Source organism: Dipodomys merriami, unplaced genomic scaffold (genome assembly GCF_024711535.1).
Source record: "Dipodomys merriami isolate MVZ:Mamm:240054 unplaced genomic scaffold, mDipMer1.0.p SCAF_7, whole genome shotgun sequence".
NCBI lineage: Eukaryota > Metazoa > Chordata > Mammalia > Rodentia > Heteromyidae > Dipodomys > Dipodomys merriami.
Window position 1 is genome coordinate 46893343 of NW_027206290.1, and position 21482 is coordinate 46914824.

The window sequence follows — 21482 nt, forward strand, 5'->3', positions numbered from 1 at the left end:
ACATATACACAATGAAATTTTACACAGCCATTAAAAAGAATAATATAATGTTACTTGCAGGGAAATGAATGGAATTAGAACAAATCATGTTAAGTGAGGTAAGCCAAGCACAGACAACAGCGCATATTCTCTCTAATATGCAGACATTAGGTATAAAATGCACGGGGATATGACAAATTATACAGGATTCTAGGTACTCACACAGAGTGAGGCCGAATGAAACACAAAGACACAATGCCTAGGTGCCTTTTCATGTTTAAATAAAATAATATATGTATTGAAACAAACAAGAGACTTTTTTTAGTTTTTGATGATTCTGTCTTCTTTTACCGTATGTATGGTACATTCATTTGTATATCTTTGGGAAGGAGCGGGAGAAGAGCACTTGCAGGAGTGGAGCTCCCTGGACACTGATGGAAGTGTGGAGACAGGAGGAAGGGATTGGGAGAGAGTTAGGGAACAGAAGACACTGTACAAAAGGAAATGTACTCATTACCTGACTCATGTAATTGTAATCCCCCTGTATATCACCTTTATAATAACAGCTTAATTTTTTTTAAGTGGCTGGATTTTAAAGAACATATCTGTCCACATATTTTGAAGATCTCCTGTCATAAATGCAGGAATGTCCATCTGGATTGTATCTACTACTACTGCTCAAAGTTTGTATCTATTACTTCTGGATTGTATCTACTACTGCTCAAAGTTCTTGAACATCTAGGTAACGAGCTTGCTCAGTGCCTGGTTCTGATGCAGGAGCTTCTAGCTTTGGGACATGATTTGGATTTGATGGGAGTGCTTCGGGTAACTACTGAGCAACATTGTTCACTATGGATTTTTTTGGGGGGGTCCATTTGTGGGGCCTGAACTCTGGGCCTGGGCGCTGTCCGTCAGCTCTTCAGCTCAAGGCTAGCGCTCTACCACTTGAGTCACAGCGCCACTTCTGGCTTTTTTCTTTTTGCTTATGTGGTGCTGAGGAATCGAACCCAGGGCCTCATGCATGCAAGTCAAGTGCTCTACCACTGAGCCACCTTCTGAACCCTTCACTGTTCTGTACAAAGACCAAGGAACTGTGGGAAACCCCATCAGTTACAGCACCAGTAAAAAAAGGCACCAAGACTAGAGCTTGTTCACTGGAGAGAATGGTTTAACAACTTCCTTTCTGCCAATGTGTTTTCTACCAGTGAGACCAGAATTTCAATACAGATCACATTAGTAGCTAGAAAATAAGAAGAGGGCTGGGAAGGTGGCTCAGTGGTAGAGCGCTTGCCTTACATGCCTGAGGCCCTGGTTTCAATTCCTCAGCACCACATAAGCAAAAAGAAAAAAGCCGAAAGTGGCGTTGTGGCTCAAGAGGTAGAGCACTAGCCTTGAGCTGAAGAGCTGAGGGACAGCGCCCAGGCCCAGAGTTCAGGCCCCACGACTAGACCCCCCCCCCCCCCCCAAAAAAAAAAAGAAAAAAAGAAGAGAAAAGAAAAGAAGAGAAGATAAATCAACCATCTTTGCTTTTGGAAAGGGAATTCCAGTGTACCTTGTTGTAATTATCAGCCCCCCCCCCCCCCCCCCCCGTTGTAGGGCTTGAACTCCGGGCCTGAGTGCCATCCCTCAGCTCTCTTCAGCTCAAGGCCAGCGCTCTACCGCTTGAGCCATAGTACTACATCAGGTTTCTGAGTGGTTTATTGGAGATAAGAGTCTCCCAGGCTTTCCTGCCCAGGCTGGCTTTGAACTATGATCCTCAGATCTCAGCCTCCTGAGGTTTGTGTGTGTGTGTGTGCTAGTATGGAGGCTTGAATTCAGGGCCTTGCACTCACTCTTGGCTTTTTATACTCAAGGCTGGTTTGTCCTCTATTACTTGAGTCATACCTCCACTTCTAGCATTTTGCTAATTGGAGATAGGAGTCTCAAGGATCTTTCTTTCTTTCCTTTACTTCGTTCTTTCTTTTGGAGAATTTGGAATGAGAATAAAGCAAGCATGAGCAGATTCTTTTTTTTTGTCAGTCATGGGCCTGAACTCTGGGTCTGGGCGCTGTCCCTCAGCTCTTCAGCTCAAGGCTAGCACTCTACCACTTGAGCCACAGTGCCACTTCCAGCTTTTTCTGCTTATGGGGTGCTAACGAATCGAACCCAGGGCCTCTTGCATGTAAGGCAAGCACTCTGCCAATGAGCCACCTTCCCAGCCCCCGGAATCTTTTTTTTTTTTTTTAAATCTTCTTGCAGTACTGGGGCTTGAACTCAGGGCCTTGAGGTTGTTTCTGGAGTTCAGTGCACAGAATGAAACTGATCTCTGTGGATTTCATTCTATTCCTTGACTATCCCAAAATACCTGCATGTCTGTCACGGTCAACAGGTGTCATGTCTGTTGCTCCATTCAGAATATTAGAATGCTCGTGGTTCCCTATATCGTGCTTGGGTTGGTGCTGGCATTTGATTAACTTGGGAGATTCCAGATTTTTCCACACCTGGCTCTACAACAGGCATGCTGTCATCTTCAAGATGGCAGTACATACTAACTTGGCAGATTCTGTAAAGTTCTTTTTTTTTTTTTTTTGTCGGTCGTGGGGCTTGAACTCTGGGCCTGGGCGCTGTCCCTCAGCTCTTCAGCTCAAGGTGAGTGCTCTACCACTTGAGCTACAGCGCCACTTCCGGTTTTCTAGTGGTTTATTGGAGATAGGAGTCTCACGGTCTCCTGCCCGGGCTGGCTTTGAACCGCGATCCTCAGATCTCAGCCTCCTGAGTAGCTAGGATTACAGGCGTGAGCCACCAGCGCCCGGCTTCTGTAAAGTTCTTTAGTTTGGTAGAGGAACAACTTGCAAAGAGAAATCAAATTTCAGCACTTTTTTTTTTGGTCAAAAGTCACACGCATAAAAATAAAAGCTGCAAGTGGGGACTGCTAGGGTTGGCCATAAATTGAAGCCTCATGAGCCAACTTTCTAAGCTCATCCTGGGACAGCTGGTGGATCCAGAGCTAGTCCCACATATCCCCAAGTTACATGTGCAACAACTGTAGCCCAGCGTCTGGCTTCTGTACCAGGCTATTTTTGTACCTTAAAGAAGTCCTGCCCAGAAGAAAGGGCAGACCATGCATAAAGTTGGACACCACTGCAGAGGTATGGCCAATGTCATTAGGTCTGTCTCTGTCCTCATGTAGCCCAGAAACAAGGAGCATCTGAAAGCGGCTCCAGACTCCGTAGTAATGGCAAATGCTCACAACACATGTGAGCAGGGGCCAGGCCTAACCCATCAAATTTAAATTATACTATTGATTCCTATCTACTGCTCACTGCTGGTTACTCATTAAGCATGCTCTCTGTCCACTTGGCATTGCTGTAACAGAAGTCAGGAGACTAGGGAATTTATGCTAGATGTTGAAATATGATTTATAGTAACACAGGATTGAAAAAGAGATTGATTTCTTACAGATTTGAAGTCTGAGATGTCCAGGGTTTTGAGGTTTTGAGACAGGATTAAAGGTGTGAGCCACTGGCCCCTAGCTCCACAGTGTTCTTAGCTGAGGTATAGCTTAACTCCTACTTTATGTCTTTAGTTTCTTGCAAATTTGCTCTATTGTCTAATTTTGTATATTGGTGTGTGTGTGTATGTGTGTGTGTGTGTGTGTGCGCGCACATGAACACCTGTGTGTACTGGTTCTGGGGTTTGAATTCAGGGCCTAGACACTCACTGTCACTGAGCTTTTTGCCCAAGGCTGGAACTGTACCACAGCTCCACTTCTCCCTTTTTGGTGGTTGATTGGAGATAAGAGTCTCACAGACTTTGCTGGGCTGGCTTTGAACCTAGATCTTTAGATCTCAGCCTCCTGAGTAGCTAAGATTATAGATGGAGGCCACCTCAGCCTGGCTCTGTATATTGTTCTTAATGTCTCATGTCTGTTTTTCATTTATATGTCACATTTATAATGCTCATAGAATTTTGCTCCATTACATTTAATTTGAAATGTTTAGAATTGAAGACAGGCCCTTGCATATACTAGGAAAGTACTTTACTATGGAGTTATATTCACAGTCTCTCCCCCACCCCCACCCCCAGATAGGGTCATATCTTGAATTCAAGATCATCCTGCCTCCATTTCAGAGTGCTGGGATTATCAGGGTAATATCACCATGTTGGTTACTACCCATTAAATCCTTTTAAGTATACCAGTGGTAACTGGATGTCTAAGAATTGACTATTTCAGATTGTTGTTTTTAAAGAGCATTATATATAGGCCACCAATATGCAGATTTTGGATATTTTCCTCACTTTGGGAAGTTTCCTTCCTTTTTTCCTCCCTCCCTTTCCTATTTTTCACCCGTTTCCTTCCCCATTTGTTTTTGTTTTTGTTGGTTGTGGGGCTTGAACTCTAGGCTTGGGCGCTGTCACTGCACTCTTCAGCTCAAGGCCAGCGCTCTACCACTTGAACCACAGCGCTACTTCCAGTTTTCTAGTAGTTTATTGGAGATAAGAGTCTCATGGAGGAAGTGGCGCTGTGGCTAAAGCGATAGAGTGCTTGCCTTGAGCTGAAGAGCTGAGGGATAGCGCCCAAGCCCAGAGTTCAAGCCCCATGACCAACAAAAAGTCTCATGGAGTTTCTTGCCAGGGCTGGCTTTGAACTGCGATTCTCAGATCTCAGCCTCCTGAGTAGCTAGCCCGAGTCCTTCCCCATTGTTATTAGCCTGTTATTTGTACAAAGGGGTTTCATTGTGATGTTTCCATATATGCATGTAATGTACTCCTGTCAAACCCATTCCCTTAATTACCTCCTTCATTCCCACTTCTTCCTCCTTGGAACCATTTCCAAGGTTTTCTTTCAGCTTTTTGCTGGAAGTGGAAGTGTCTCCCAAAGGGTAGAGCACCAGCTTTAAGTGCAAGGCCAAATTCAATCCCAGTACACACACACACACACCAGTCAAAATGATAGCTGGTTTTAATTCTGTCACTCTTGTGGTTAACAAAATTTGTTTCCTTACAGATTTCAATATTATCTAATTCAGTAGCCAAAACCCAGCAACACAGATAATCTTTTTTTCTTTTTTTTTTTTTTTGAGTTGGTCATGGATCTTGAACTCTGGGCCTGGGCGCTGTCCCTCAGCTCTTCAGTTCTAGGCTAGTGCTCTACTACTTGAGCCACAGCGTCACTTCTGGTTTTCTGGTAGTTTATTGGAGATGAGTCTCATGGACTTTCCTGATGGGCTGGCTTTGAACTGTGATCCTCAGATCTCAGCCTTAGTAGCTAGGATTGTAGGCAAGAGCCACAGGCACCCAGCAACACAGATAAGAATCTAAGTAGCCATTTTAGAAGTAACATTTTTCTTTTTCAGCTTTTCCTTATTTTCACTGTAGTCTACAAAAAGGAAAGTAACTTAAAAAATTTTTTTTTGGCTGAAATTCTAGTTGAATTCGCAGATGGAAAACTGTACTTGTTGGAATAGCTTAAATTATATAGACTGCCTAACTGCATGGCTCTGAATTCAAATCCCCAGTACTACTGGAGGTGGGGAAGGGGGAGATAACAAAGATATAAAAGGTAATATGAAAAACACTGCATGTATTATGGAATTATTCTCATTTCTATTTACTGTAAAGGTGATTCTTAATCAATTTTGTAATATATACTTGACTAAACAAACAAATATGGCTGAAAATATCCTAGCCTTTTAAACAAAGACATGATGGTGAAAAGTCATTTTGATTTAGTTTGTAAGAATGAAATCTGAAGCTGGGCACTGGTGGCTCATGCCTGTAATCCTTGCTACTTAGGATCTAAGGACTGTAGTTTAAAGCCAGCTGGGAAGAAAAGTCTATGAGACTCTTATTTCCAATTAACCACCAGAAAACCAGAAGTGGTGCTGTAGCTCAAGTAATAGAATACTATCCTTGAGTAAAAGAGCTCAAGGACAGTGCCCAGGCCACGGTTCAAGCCCCATAACTGGAAAAAAAAAAAAGCTGAAGTAACAGATTAACTCCAAACCTCAGCTTCAGACTTTATCTTACTTGAAAAAGTGTCAGAAGTCTGTAATAGATTTTGAATTTGAAGCATGTTTTATAATCTAGAATATATGTGTGTATATATACATTTATGTATTGTTGAGGAAGTGTCTTGTTGCTCAGGCTAGACTCCAACTCTTGGGCTCAAACTATTCTCCTGCCTCAGAATCCAAAGTAGCTAGGACCACAGATGCACCCAATACACCTGGTTGATAAGTGGCTCTTAATACTTTTTTTTCCCGGAATACTGAGTTTTGAACTTAAGAGCTTTATGCTTGCTGAGATGACACTCTACCACTTGACCCACACCTCCAGTCTGGCTTTTTACTGGTTATTTTGAAGAGATAGTCTTGCAGACTTTTGACTTGGGCTGGCTTTGAACTATGATTCTCCAGATCTCAGTTTCCTGAGTAGTTAGGTATGAGCCACTGGCAGCTAGCTTAGTATTCTTTTAATTAGTTCTCATCAGTGCAATAAATGAATGACCTATTAGTTTTTGGGAGAAAAGTGGAAGGAAAAAATTATAAACAGTAGCTTTTTTTGACCATACTTTAATTCATAATGACATCTAAGTCTGTTTCTGGAATGAACAAATGAAAGGTATTTTTAGTAGTTTTTGAATAATCAGTATTTTTTCTTCTACCCTTGTCAACAGAAATGATAGAATTTATTGGTTTGTCTATCATCTATCTATCTATCTATCTATCTATCTATCTATCTATCTATCTATCTATCTATCTATCTATCTATCTATCTATCTATCTATCTATCTATCTATCTATCTATCTATCTTCACTGGGGATTGAACCATGTTAAGCAAGAGCTTTACCACTGAGTCACAACCCCCAACACTACAGAACTTTCACCATTAACCTTCATTCCATTTAGGCACAGTAAGCCACATTTTTTCTGTTACATGATTCATTCATTTCTTGGGCTGCTGTTGTTAGATGTCAGGTGCTCCATCTAACTTTTCAGTTAGTGTAACTCAGCTTATATCACCATACTTGGTTGTCAACAGTAGTTAATGCAATGCCTTAAAGCAGGGGTCAACATTAAGTCAATATTCAAATTCAGAATGACTACAAAACATACTAAAGGTCATGTTACAAAAAACACTACTCAGACAACTTCAATGTTTGGAATGACTTCTTTAAGGTAAGTTGTAGCATATACATACGTAAGTACCTATATACATTGTAATGAGCGACTACTCCTGACCTTTTTGTCTCAGATGCACACAAAATTCATGAGAATTTCATTAATAAAGTACCTATTAAAGTTAAAACAAAACCCAACAAAACCACCCCATAACCTACATAAGTGAGTCATTACACGAGACAGAAAAACAGCTAATATATATTATTAATTTTTCCAAGTAATGTTATGTACAGTTTTATTGCCAGTATATGCACAACAGTAAGCATTGAACTATAAATACACAACGTAATTAACAGTAACAGTAAAAACAAAGCTGTTACAGGTGAGGGGGAGAGAATATTGGGAAATGTCTTTTCTTGCTGCTAGAACACAAAGGAAGGGAAAAGCCTATAACAAATCACCCATTCGGTTCTCTTGTCTTAGATTCTTTACATACATTTCTACATTTTTTTTTCAATTAAACAAAGATAGTACAGGTAACTCTGTAACAATAGCAAACTGCTCCTCTCACAGACCTTTGCCTTGCCAGTCAAATTTACTTCATGTTAAAATTAAATTAAAAAAAGTCAAAATGAGAAATCATTGAATCCTGGTTCCAAATGATTTCAGTTGGCTTTCACTGAAACTGGTCATTTTGGAAAGACGGCTGCATATGAAAAGAACAGGTTTAGCAAAAGGTGATTAAATTTTTTGTTAAAAAGTAACAGAAATCACCCTTTAAATAGTTTTCTGAAAGACATATTACAGGCAGCAGCTCAGTTAAAAGCATTAGCCCTGAAGAGGTAGAGAATTTGAGCCCATTATTATAAGACAGCCTTGGCACCATCTTCTCTCTCATCAGGATCAATGTTTTCATGGTTAGAAAAAACCAGCTTCCATCATTTTCAGGAAATAGTGCTGGTTGACTCCATATCAATAATTAGTTTGTTTTACTAAGTGAGAAACAGAAGACAGTCAAGGACACACATGCACTTGATTCTTTTGTCTGTTTCCATTATCAAGTTTATTCATAAGTGAATCTGATATTAATAAATACAAAAAAAGCATCATTCACAACAAAATAAACAAACAAAAAAACAACACAAAAACCCTGCAATGAAACTTTCCATTTCAACAAGTATCAAGAAAAAAACAGGCAGATGATTTGGTGCAGCTTTCTGAAGGGATCGTAGAAGGACATGGTTTTAAATAATGATGGCAAGATCAATAACCAACAAACAACAGCAGTTTTACAGAATTGGTTGATTCTGTAATGTTTCTCTTCCAGGTCTTTATTTTCAAACTACAAATGACCCCGAAGAAGTTGCAACTAATGACACGGCTCACCATCATACCAACAGAGTCCAGCTGAAGTTCAAATCAGTCCTGCTTTGTTTCACGTCATTAATAATATTTCTAGCTAGGACATGATATGGAACAAAACTCAAAGTAGCAATAAAAATATTATTCTGCAGTTGAATAAAGACAAAAAATGTTTTAGACTGTTAAAACTTTTAAAGCTTTAAGCATTCCGGTTTAACCAGTATTTAAAAAAATTTATACAATCATAACACTGGCAAAGGTTAATGGGAAGACAAAGAAGTACAAACATGTGAAATGATGAGTTAGACTAAAAAATTACTTTGTATTGATCAATTGTTAATACTGCTTCTTTTTGAATTTGGAATAACTATCATAAAAGTTACATGCAGACTGAGGATAGCTCTCTGTTACAGAAAATACAAAATGAAATGAAACAAAAAAACAAAAACCGGGAAACAATGGTTAAGTTCCAAAAGATGTATTTTGAGAATTTCCTTTCACTGATGAGGGTGGTCTGTTTGTCCTTGAGAGACCTGCTTCACTGATGATTGGTGCTAACTTTGTCCAGAAACGTCAGTAGTGGGATCGGTCCCTCCTGAACCCGTCTGTGCACGTTTGATATAAAGGTTCAGTAGCTTCATCTGTGGAGTTAAGTCAAGCACATGTTATGTGAACAAGCTGCTCTACAGTATGATGAGATGGTCACTGAAACAGTTACATATATGTGAATTCTTTTTTACTTATTTTAATTTTTTACCAAAATTTTTATTTATTTTTGGTTGGTTGTGGGCTTGAACTCACGACCTGAGTACTGCTCTTGAGCTTTTCACTCAAGGTTGTGCTCTACCATTAAGCCACAGCTCCATTTCTGACTTTTTGGTGGTTACCTGGAGATAAGAGTCTCACAGACTTTCTAGCCATGGTTATCAGAGTTAAGGAGAAACAGAAATATATGCAGGCATTCTACTACTTGATACATATCCTCAGGTCTAATCTTATTTTTGCTGGGGTTGGCTACAATTATCCTGTTTATACCTTCCACAAAGCTGGGATGACAGGCATGTGTCAGTACCATAACTTATTAGTTGATGTGGGGGGGGTCTGACTTTTTGCTAGGGCTGGTCTTGAACCATGGTCTCCCCAATCTCTGCCTCTTGATTGGCTGGGATTACATGCATGAGCCACTGTGTCTGGCTCTATTTGTTCTTCAACAGGCATTGGGGATGATGGTTTGAGTGTTGGAATGGAAAGAAGTCAGCCAACTGTTAGAAATAACCATGAACTGAGATTGGGAATGTGGCTTAGAGGTAGTGTTTGCCTAGCATGCATAAAGTTCTGGGTCCAATTCTTCAGTACCACACACAAACAGAAAGAGCCGGAAGTGGTGCTGTGGCTCAAGTGGTAGAGTGCTAGCCTTGAGCTTCTTCAAAGAAGCTCAGGGACAGTGCCCAGGCCCTGAGTTCAAGCCCCATGACTGGCAAAATAATAACAACAACAACAAACAACACATGAACTGTAGGCATTTTCCCTTCAGTAATGTGCCCATCACTTTACCTGAGTGACAAATGCCAGAGGGAAGAACCAAAAGGAAGAATTGGATGAATAAGAGCAGTGGGTGTTCAAAGCCTGACTTACTGAAATCTTACTCTTTAACATATATTCAGGACAAAGACTTTAAGTGCTATAGTTGCTACTGTTAAAACCATACAGTGTTACTTACTTTACTGCCAGTGAGTTGACTGAGATGTGGTTTTAGCTCATCGCCAATTACTGCATGAACAGCTACTAGGCAGAAGACACAAGCTTTCCGAACACTGCTCTCCGAATTATCATAACCCTAGGGAGAAAAGTTCCACCGTTAGTACTCCTGAGGGATTTAAGAAAATTACTTTCCACAGGGTAAGCTCTGACGTATGGAGGAGAGAAACCCTGTTGACCTAAGGTAAATTCTCTGTCCCCCAATATCCACCACACTCCACTATCATCTGCCCTGTTAGGCTCTCCCTGATAAGCTGCACAGCCCACCTCAGAAGCTGCCTGGTTTGCTAATCCATCTCCAACTTTCCAGAGCACCTTCTTAGAGCACATAGCTTTAGGTCAACAGCTCTCCACTATCTAGTAAAACCTGGTTCTTAGGTTTGCCAACTCAAGGCATTCTTATAACCCAGGCCTAATGGTCCTTCATCTGTCCCACCACAACAGCTGAGTCTTTATCCCTCATGTTCGATCATACTACTTTCTCCCAATATTCCACAAAAATCTTACTCAGTATGTATTTTTGAGTATACAAACATTTTACCCAGGGGAAAATAAAGTTCACCTCTACCAAAATTGTGACCATTTTCTAAAATGATTACAAAAATGTATTCTTCATGATAAAAGGCATAAACAAACTACACATACTTTATTTTTGTATTTTGTAAGAAATTATAATTTTATAAAGTTATCTAATTAAATTATAATTGTAGATTAAATTATAATTCTAACAATTTTTCTACAGTTTATGTAATGATATATCTATTTAGTATGCATCCTAATTTAACCATTCTACAGTGTTGTAAATTTAAACTTTTTTTTGCTGAGACTGGGCTTGAACTCTGGGCCTGGGTACTGTCTCTGAGCAACTTTTGCTCAAGGCTAGCATTCTACCACTTGAGCCACAGAACCATTTCTTGGCTTTTTCTGTGATTAATTGGACAAAAGAGACTCATGGACTTTCTTACCTGGGCTTTGGATCTCAGTCTCCTGAGTAGTAGTATGACAGGCATGAGCCACTGGCACTTGGCTGGAAAATTTAATATTTTTGTTTTGTTTTTGGTGCTGGGGATCGAACCTCGAGCCTTGTGCATGATAGGTAAGCAATCTACCACTGAACTAGACCTCTAGTCTGAATGTTGTAGGATTAAGTCTCCTCCCTGACAACTTCCCTCTTTGCTAATTTTTTTTCCTATTACAAATAATATTGCCAAGAATACTGCACTCAATGTTCCAATATTTAAGTGCTTGTTATGTGATAAGAACCAGCCAGGTAAGCCATGCTACGAACATGATGATGAGATGCACACTAACTCTTTCCTGAAGAGTTTTGGACTCCTATGGCAGAAGGGAGTAGGATAAGGATGAGAACATCAGAGGGGCTAAGTGCAGACTGTGTCTGCTGTCTTCATTTCTGAAGCCTGTAGGTTTTGAAATCCGAAGTTAGTCCTCTATTTTAGTATATCCTTTTCAAGTGGACTGTACACTTAGCACTCTAAACCTTTAAGTAATTTATATCACTACTCTCATTCATCTAATTTTTCTACTCAATAAAGTTGGTAATTTTTCTTACAGCAGTTCATATATTCTAGATTTGACTAAATAGCATAACTGCACAATTTAGTAATTCTATTTCCATGCTCTGAATGTTGTCTAGAGGCTTGATGAGATTCATGTTCCAGGGCTTTCAGAAAGGAAAATGTAGCCAGGCACTGGTAGCTCACACCTTGTAATTCTAGCTACTCAGGAGGCTGCGGTTTTCTGGCCTGGGCAGAAAGTCTGTGAGAATCTTATCTCCAATAAAGACTCAAAAACTGGAAGTGGCAGAGTACTAGCCTTGAGCACAAAGAGGCCCTGATTTCAAGCTCAACAACAGAAAAAAAAAAGTGTGTGTGGGGGGGAGGATGTCCAGTGGAGTGGTGCATCCCATGGGAAGATGCATATTGAGTTATGTTTGGGTAACCTCTCATCTTTTCACCTAACATTTTTTTCTATGTGCATTCGCTTATATATGATACTGGGGTTATTGAACTCAATTTGCTAGACAGGCTGTTTACTCCTTGAGCCAAACCCTCTGCCCTTTTGTTTGTGTTTTATTTTGGATGCTCATCTTTGTCCAAGCCACCTTTCACGTAGCTAGGATTATAGTCATTATACCTGACATAATTTTTTTTTAAGAAACTGAACAACAATTTCACTCTGACATATCTAATTCAATGTTAAGATTTTAAGATTGACTAATTTTATTTTGTGACATATTTTTAAATTTTTCTTTGTTTCCATTTCCTGGAATTGATTTTGATTCTACCTACCTACCTACCTACCTACCTACCTACCTACCTACCTACCTACCTACCTACCTATCTATCTATCTATCTAATCCTGAGGCTAGAACACAGGGCCTGGGCCCTATTCCTAAGCTCTTTCGCTCAAGGCTAGTGCTTTACCACTTTGAGACACAGCTCCATTTCTAGTTTTCTGGTGGTTAATTGGAGATAAGAGTCTCAGGGACTTTCCTGCCTGGGCTGGCTTTGAACCACGATCCTCAAATCTCAGCCTCTTGAGTGGGGCTTGAACTCTGGGCCTGGGCGCTGTCTTTCAGCTCTTTAGCTCAAGGCTAGCACTCTACCACTTGAGCCACAGTACCACTTCTGGTTTTCTGGTAGTTAATTGGAGATGAGAGTTTCATGAACTTTCCTGCCTGGGCTGGCTTTGGACTGTGATCCTCAGATCTCAGCCTCCTGAGTAGCTAGGATTACAGATGTGAGTTATTGGAGCCTGGCACAAATATTATTTTATGTGATCAGATGCACACAGATATTGTGCCTTTGTGTTCTTCTCCTAAGAGACATTATTTGTTTTATTGTATTGGTATTCCTATTCCTAAATCAATATTTTCATACTACAAATATACTGAATTCAAGTTATCTTTGTATCTACATGTAGTATCTCTTTCATTTTTAGGATGTTTACCACTAGAGACTTTCCTTGAATTTGCTAGGCCATCCCCTTTAAGCCATATCCCTTTTTTATATTTCTATTTTTTTGTGGTGGTGGGGTTTAGATATAGGAGCCTTGTACTTGTTAGGCAGGTGCTGTACCACTGAGTCATGTCTCCAGTCCTTTTTTGCGTTGGCTTTGTAGATAACTATCCTGTGCTTCCTGCCCAGGTATGTGCAGGACTGCAATCTACTGATTTTAGGTTTCCAGTGGTAGTACTCAGCTATTGAGAAGGGGTCTTTGTATATGCCTAGGCTGCTCTTGAACTATCCTCTGTATCTCAACCTCTCTTGTAGAAGGATTGTAAGCATAAGCCATAGCTTGCTTTATATAGGGCCTTATCCTTTTTTTTTGTCTAGGGTAAGCCTTAGAAGAGTTTTCTTCATCTATGTAGGTGGGATTATAGGTGTGCACCATCATAATGCCTAACTTGTTAATTGAAATGAAGTCTTGCTAACTTTTTCCCAGGCTGTCTCAAACCAAGATTCTACAGACCTATGCTTCCAGACTAGCTAGGATTACATGCATGTACCACAATACCAACCCTAATATCTCTTTTAATAAACTTTAAAAGTTCTGATTCATGCTTTTCATTAGTGTTTACTGTTACTTACATTTTTTCCTTTTTACTTTGTTTCTTAAACTTGGGTTTAAATTTTCATTTATGTTGTGGTCATATTTTTCTATTTTCTCTCTCTCTTTCTCTCTCTCTGTCTTTTGGTGGTACTAGGGTTTGAACTCAGGACCTTGTGCTTGTTAGACACTCTGCCACTTGAGCCATACCTCCAAGGCCCTTTTTGCATTGCTAGCCTGGGGCTAGCCTGGACTGTGATTACAGGTATGCACCAGTGTTAACTGGCCATTGAGTTTCCAAAACAGCTTGGAATCAGTGTGTACCACTGCACAGTCATTTGTTCAAATGGAGTCTTGTGAACTTGCCCTCCCTCTCAGAGTTGAGGCTTGAGCCACAACACCACACCTTACTGTCTTCTTCCTCTTTTTATGTTTTTTTTGGTGCAAGTCCTGGGGCTTGAACTCAGGGCTCCTGGGTGCTCTCTCTGAGCTTTTACCACTTGAGCCACTGTTTCAGTTTTTGCTTTCTTGGTGGTTAAATGAAGATAAGAATCTCAGGGACTTTCCTGCTAAGGATAGCTTTAAATTATGATCTTCAGATCACAATTTTAGAATTACAGGCATGAGCCATCAGCAGTAGCTTCTTTTTTAAGGGGGAGGGACAAATAGTTTTTCATGGGGTTTGCCCCCATAATCCTTTCCTGTCACTTGTGTAAGTAAAATGGGTTTTGTATATTCTATATTTTGGAAGAAGCTTTCTAGTTAGGGATTTGGGCTGGCCTATAAATTCTTCTTCTTTCTCCTTCTTTTTTCGTCTTCTCCTCCTCCTTCTTTCTCCTTCTTCTTCTCATCCTCCTTCGCCTCTTTTTCCTTCTCCTTCCCCTTCTCTTCCTCTTCCTCCTTCCTTTTCTTCCTCTTCCTCTTCCTTTTTGATTTTGGCTGGCCCTGTGGCTTGATTTCATGGCCTGGGCTCTGTCTCTGAGCCTCTCTGTACTCAAGACAACTCTACCACTTAAGTCACAGCACAACTTCAAGCCTTTTCTGTTAGAATGGAACCTAGGCCTTCATGCATGTTAGACAAGCACTCTACCACTAAGCCACATTCCCAGCCCCATAAATTCTTCTAGCTTTTCTGTTATAGGATTCTTCTTTTGTTAATGTGGCCTTTGTGTGTAGCTAGTTCTGTTGCAGCACTACTGTGAGGCTCAGTGTTCCAAGGCAGTTCTCCTACACGAGCAACCTGTTCCACAAGGAAACATTTGCAATTTCAAGAGCTCTATGGCCAGGCCACCTTGTAGACCTGTTCAATTCCAAGTGCTTCTGCCTTTACCTCCAACTTCTCTAATATGCACTCTTTTAGTCCAGGTTGTATTTTTCTGGTGGGTGGGGGAGGTGGGGAGCAGTGCTTGCACTTGCAAGGTAGGTGCTCTACCATTTGAGACATACTTCTAGTGCTTTTTGCATTTATTTTTGAACAAGGTCTTGCTTTTTGCCTGGGCTGGCCCGTGGTTCTCCTATTTACATTTCCTGGGATAATATACATCATTGCACCAAATTTCTTTCGGTTAACATGTTGTGTGTGTGTGTGTGGGGGAGGCCATGGTTGCTAGAACTTTTTTTGCCTAGGCTAGCTGTAAGCCAATCATCCCAATTGCTGCCTCCTGAGTCACTAGGGTTACAGGTGTGTACTACATTTAGCTGGCTCCAAGTTGGTTTTGTTTTTTGCCAGTCCTGTGGTTTGAATCAGGGCCTGGGCACTGTACTTTAGCTTCTTTTTAGCTACCACTTTACTACTTGAGCTACAGCATCATCTCCAGCTTTTTTGGTGTATTTAGTACTGAGGAATCAAACCCAGGGGCTTCATGCATGCTAGTCAAGCACTCTACCACTAAGCCACAAATTCTTGCCCCAAGTTCTTAAAAAGTTAACTTTCAGCTTTCTTTCGTGCTTTCTCAAACCACTGAAATCCAAAGAGAACTTGACACCTTCCTCTAATCTTTTTGTTCTTTTTTCTGTATGTAATCCAAAGTGCTCAGTGAAGGGAATTTTGGTTAAAAAGCTTAGAGAAGAGCTGGGAATATGGGTTTTGTGGTAGAGTGCTTGCCTAGCATGCATGAAGCCCTGGGTTCAATTTCTCCATACCACACAGAAAAAGCTGGAAGGGGCACTGTGGCTCAAGTGGTAGAGTGTTAGTCTTGAGCAATGCAAAAACTACATTGATAGGTATTGCCACTTGTCTATCCTATGTCCTAATACATATAATTTCAATGATTTTTGGCAAAGCTAAAAGTAAACCTTAAGATCACTAGAGTTCTTATGCTTTTTAAAAAGGTTTCTAATAGTTACATAAACTACATGGTTTTACACCAAGTTAATTAAAGGGAGTTAAGAATTTTACAGAAACTTAAAGCCACAAGGACTCTTAGTATTTTCATACTGTAAATTATTCAACAAACATTTAATCAGTATTTATAATGTATACCACATATGCACATTGTATACATCTGTAGTTAGTATCAAAACATAAGTAAGAGAGAGGTTTGGACATCTAGGATCTTATAATTTAGTGAGCAATAAAACTTAGGACAGAATAATATAATACTATAGGAAAGGTCATAATAGGCACTGTATATAATATTAACCATCCATTAAAATTACATTGTAGACTGTTATTTATCAGGAGGGACAAAGTTCACAACATATAGTTAAGTTAAAGCATGTTATAAAATAAAATACAATCCCAAGCCAGGTGCTGGTGGCTTTCACCTGTATCCTATCTACACAGGAGGCTGAGCCCTGAGGATTGAGGTACAAAGTGAGCCCAGGGAGGAACATCCATGAGATTCTTATCTCCAATTAACCATCAGAAAACTGGAAGTGGAAATGTGGCTCATAGTAGTAAAGCACTAGTGAAAAAGCACAGGGACACTATAATGTATGTTAGTAAAACTACTTTGGAGAGGAATCTGCCCACAGATTTGTTTCTAGATTTAACAAGGTAATATTAATTATAATAATCATCATAGTAGTTATGTTAATAAAAATAGGAAACATGAAATTCTGAAACATGTTGTAACACAGATGACCCCTGAGAACACTACTAAATCAAATTAGCTGAGCACAAAAGAATAAATATGTGATTTCACATATATGAGAAATTTAGAACAGGTACCTATTAGAAGCAGAAAGTAGAATAAATATCAGTGAGGACTTGAGGGAAAGAATGGGGTATTGTTCACTAATGGGTAGAGAGATTTAGTTTAAGATGATAAAAACGTTCTGTGAAGGCTGGGAATGTGGCTTAGTAGTAGAGTGCTTGTCTAGCATGAATGAAGTCCTGGGTTTGATTCCTCAGCACCACATAAACAGAAAACACTGGAAATGGTGCTGTGGCTTAAGTGGTAGAGTGCCAGTCTTGAGTGAAAGAAGCTCAGGGACAGTGCCCAAGCCCCAAGTTCAAGACCCAGGACTGGCAAAAAAAAAAAAAAGTTTTGTGAATAAATATTGAATGCCACAAGATTGTATATTGAAAAAGCCAGAGATAACTGAAGCCTGGATGTACACAGCTCATTCCCTCAAGCTTTACTGCTTACCTGTATTAGGCCTGGCATAATCTCTGGTAGGAGTAGGTTAAGGGTTTCCTTGGATACTCTCTCGATCACCTTTGTTTGCATTTTGATCGCGGCCAGATTAATGGGGTAGTCTGCAGTCTGAATGATAGGGCACAGCACTTTGATGCACTGCTCTGGACTAATAGAGGTGGCCAGCACTGATGCCGCTTCCTCAGCAGACCTCACCACCTAAAATAAATTAAGCCAGGAAATTAATTCTTAACTCTTATACTATGTCTTAAAAGTATACATTTAACAGGACATGGTATTTGGGATTGGCTTGGAAAATACTGCAGTACACAGATAACCATAAGTCAGAGTACAGATAAAACACATTTGCTGACAGTAACTGTTGAAACACATGGACCTTTAACCATTCTCTCTCCTTTCCCATTTACTCTATAGTAGGTTTTAGTTTTTATTTTATTTTTTTTCAGACAGGGTCTCACTATGTTTCCCAAGCTTGTCTGGACCTGTAGGATCAAGTGATCCTTTCAAGTAGGTGGGGTTATAGGTGTGTACTGCCACGCCTGGCTAATTTAGATTTTACTTTTATTTTTACAGTGTGGCTGATCAAACCCAGGACATTGTACATGCCAGGCAAGTACTCTACCACAGAGCTACATTGTCAGTCCCTAAAGTTGTCTATCTGGAGTACTGGGGTTTGAAGTTAAGAACTTAGTGAGTACACTACCATCTGACCCACCCATCCTCCAGTCCTACTGATTTTAGGTTATTTTTCAGATAGGTTCTTGTGCTTTGGTCCAGGGTTGGCTGGGACTCCTACTTTCCTACATATAAACTTGTTATGTAGACTGGATGACATGTGTTACCACATCTAGTTGTTTTAGTGATGTGGGATCACTCGTACCTTTGTGCCTGGGTTGGCTTTGAACTAGGTTCCTCCTAATATCTGCTTTCTGAGTAGCTGGGATTTCAAGTATGAGCCACTATGCTTGGCCCCTTAATGTAATTTTTAAAATCAAACTGGGCTAGTGCTGGAGTATGGAGGCTCTATTTATTGACTTGGACCATAATGTGAATGAAGCCTCTTCATCAGTCACAGAGAGGCCCTGTTCATTACTAGTTCAACTCCAGGAGGAGTGGAAACATAGTGCAAACACTAGTTGGCAATAAAATGTAATGGCTTCTTATTAGAATCTGTATTCTTTGAAGATGGTTTTAAAAACATGTAAAAGCAAATCAGGTGCTAGTGGCTCAGGTGTAATCCTAGCCATTCAAAAGGCTAAGATCCGAGGATCCCAGCTCAAAGCCATCCTGGGCAGGAAAGCATGAGACTCTTATCTCTAATTAAGCATCAAGAAGTGAACCTGTGGCTCAAGTGGTAGCATGCTAGCCTTGAGCACAGAAGCTTAGGGATAGTGCCCAGGTCCTACCCAGGGACTGATCCCTCAGCACCCCCCTCAAAAAAACCCTAAAACAAAACTGTAAAAACAAAATAAACACCTGTGCTTTTGATGATTCTTTGCCAGTGTCTCACATATCAACTAGTGAAAAATATTTAAAAAGATACAGCAAAAAATGCACTAAGTCAGAAAGGTCAAAGCTCATTTCAGTTGTGACATCTTAAGAAGACCTATTTTATATTTTGTAAAAATAGAAATGCTAAAGTTCTTATTTGGGTCAGACCTATAAACATTAGGGTTAGGAGTGTGGCTTAGAGGTAGGGTGCTCGCCTAGCATTCATGAAGCCCTGGGTTTGATTCCTTAGTACTACATAAAAAGCCAGAAGTGGCACTGTAGCTCCACTGGTAGAGTGCTAACTTTGAGCAAAAGCAGCTTAGGCCCTAAGTTCAAACTCCAGGACTGGCCAAAAAATAAAAATAAAAGAGGGGGGGAGAGAACAATAAACATTTGATATTATGTTATAAAAATCCAGATTAAAAAATAAATTACTCTTAGAGTTTCAACTTTCCCATCTCCTCACTATCATTTCTTCTTGCCTGTCCTTAAGGGTTTGAGTTGCACATTCCTACTGACTAATGATGGTGGTATCTTTTTGTGTTTATTGTCATTTACATTTTTTTTTGAAAAATGTCTACTATGATCTTGTACCACTTAAAAATTTGGTTTTGCTCAGTCAGACTTAGGGGGATCTCTTAGGGAAGGAACCCAAAGGTGCAACTCCTCTGAACATTTAAAGTACTATTTATCAAAACAAATTCCAGAAAATGGAAACACTTTTTTTTTTTTTGCTGTTGTTTTTGCTCCCTCCCCACTCCATTTGGTGGCAAATGGAGGTACAGAAATGGAGGAAGAGTGAACAAATACAGTCATGGTATTCAGAATATACTATGTGGAAAATGAACTATGCAATTTGTGTGGGCACAGATGGGAGAAACTGGGGGAAGGTGAAGGACAATGTCACATTGTCCTAAAAGAACTGTGCTCATTACCTGACTTATGACTTAGGGTGCTCTACCACTTTGAGTCACAGTGCCACTTTCAAGCTTTCTGGTAGTTAATTGGAGATAGTGAGTCTCATAGACTTTCTAGCCTGGACTGGCTTTGAACCTCGATCCTTAGAGTAGGAGGCCTCAGCCTCCTGAGTAGCTAAGATTACAGGCGTGAGCTGTTGGTGCCCAGCTTCCTTAATTTTTTGAAGTACAAAACCTTTTAATTTTGAAAAAGTTCAATTTATGTTTTTTCCCCAGTAGTTGCTTCTGCATTTTATATTAAGAAACTACTACTACATAGTCCATGTAACAAAAATCTTACTGCTGCTTCCTGAGATTTTTATCGTTTTAACTCTTGCATTTAGCTTTGACCCATTTCACTTTATCACTATTTTAACTTTCTTTTCTGGCCTGTTTTTTGCTAATGTCTTGGTCTGACCACAGACATCTAATGCTAACACATGTATGATTTCTTGCAAAAAGCATTGCAGCATCCTATTTGAAATTTCCTTTTCTAATTATTTATAAGATTATAATAAAAATCCTCATGGTAACTCATCAGTGTTACTGATAGAAAGATAGGATGCCATGATTTTTAAAAGTGAGAAAACAGCTTTATAAAAATCTGTCCTCACAACAGACTCCTATCTCCTATAAGCAATATACTATTTAAAATAAACTTGATTTTACCTTCATTTGTTACATTAAAAAATCAAATTTGTATTGCTAAGTGGAAAGTTAAGACAGAAAACTAAAGCAAAATGAAGAAGAAAACAAAATCAGATTGTTATGGTTGAATATGACATGTCCTCACAGGCTCATGGGCTTGGGTCATAGCTGGTGGTACTATTTTGGGAGGCTGTGGAAACTTTGGGAGGTGGGGCCTGCTGGGGTGAGTCCTTGTGGTACCTTGTTTCTGGCCCCTTCTTAATTTTCTGCTTCCTGTGTGCTAGACATGACCATCTTTCTTCTGCCTTGGCATCTTGCCTCTGTGACCAGTCCAAGCCCCAAGGGCAAAAAGACCATGGGTTGAACCCTCTGGAATCAGGAGTCAATATAAGTAATTTTCCCCTTTTAGTCGTTTTACTTAAGTATCTGGTCACACTGAGGAAAAGCTAACTAAATATACAAAAAAATAGGTTATATAGGAAAAGGCCATGATATCATAATTCTTGTGCTAGAAAAGAATATATGCATGGATCTGAGTAAAGTATCACTTTGAATATCCAGGTAAGTATCCATCGAGGAAATGATTAAAAAAAGGTAGCTCCTATGCAGTGTTTACATCGTTCATGAAATAACAGGATGAGAATAAAACAGATAACTCACCTCTTTATGAGGGTCTTTATGTGCTTCCAATGTTTTCATGACAGTCAGTTCTGCATAGTTTTTAAATCTTGCTGGCTGATGCCTTAAAATTTCTTTTAAAACTTTTAATGCCAAAGCTCTGATTGTAGGCTAAAGAGAAACATTGAAATGTTTTTTTAATATTTTGGATGGCAGGCAATAATATTTTGGATGGTTGGATGATCAGTTGTTATTTGGAATTAAATTATCTGTTTAATATAACTATACATACTTTCTGGTAAGGACCACCTAAAAATTTTACTGCCTTCAAGAAGGAATGAATAATTGTTTTTATGGCATAAAATTATTTGTAAAGACAGTCACAATTTTAAAA

General features: G+C 39.7%; 1 protein-coding gene across 50 annotated transcripts in view; it reads right to left on the minus strand.

Moving 5' to 3' along the window:
• Nucleotides 1–7113: 7113 nt before the first annotated feature.
• Clasp2 (cytoplasmic linker associated protein 2) overlaps nucleotides 7114–21482 on the minus strand; it is a 209738-nt gene continuing 195369 nt past the window's right edge. For all 50 annotated transcript variants that reach the window (XM_070006510.1, XM_070006513.1, XM_070006511.1 and 47 more), the window contains 4 exons: nucleotides 21131–21259; nucleotides 17367–17573; nucleotides 10166–10282; nucleotides 7114–9086 (listed from right to left, as the gene is read on the minus strand). In XM_070006510.1, the coding sequence (XP_069862611.1) occupies nucleotides 9000–9086; nucleotides 10166–10282; nucleotides 17367–17573; nucleotides 21131–21259 (540 nt within the window). In that variant the 3' untranslated portion in view covers nucleotides 7114–8999. The remainder of the gene's footprint in view (nucleotides 9087–10165; nucleotides 10283–17366; nucleotides 17574–21130; nucleotides 21260–21482) is intronic.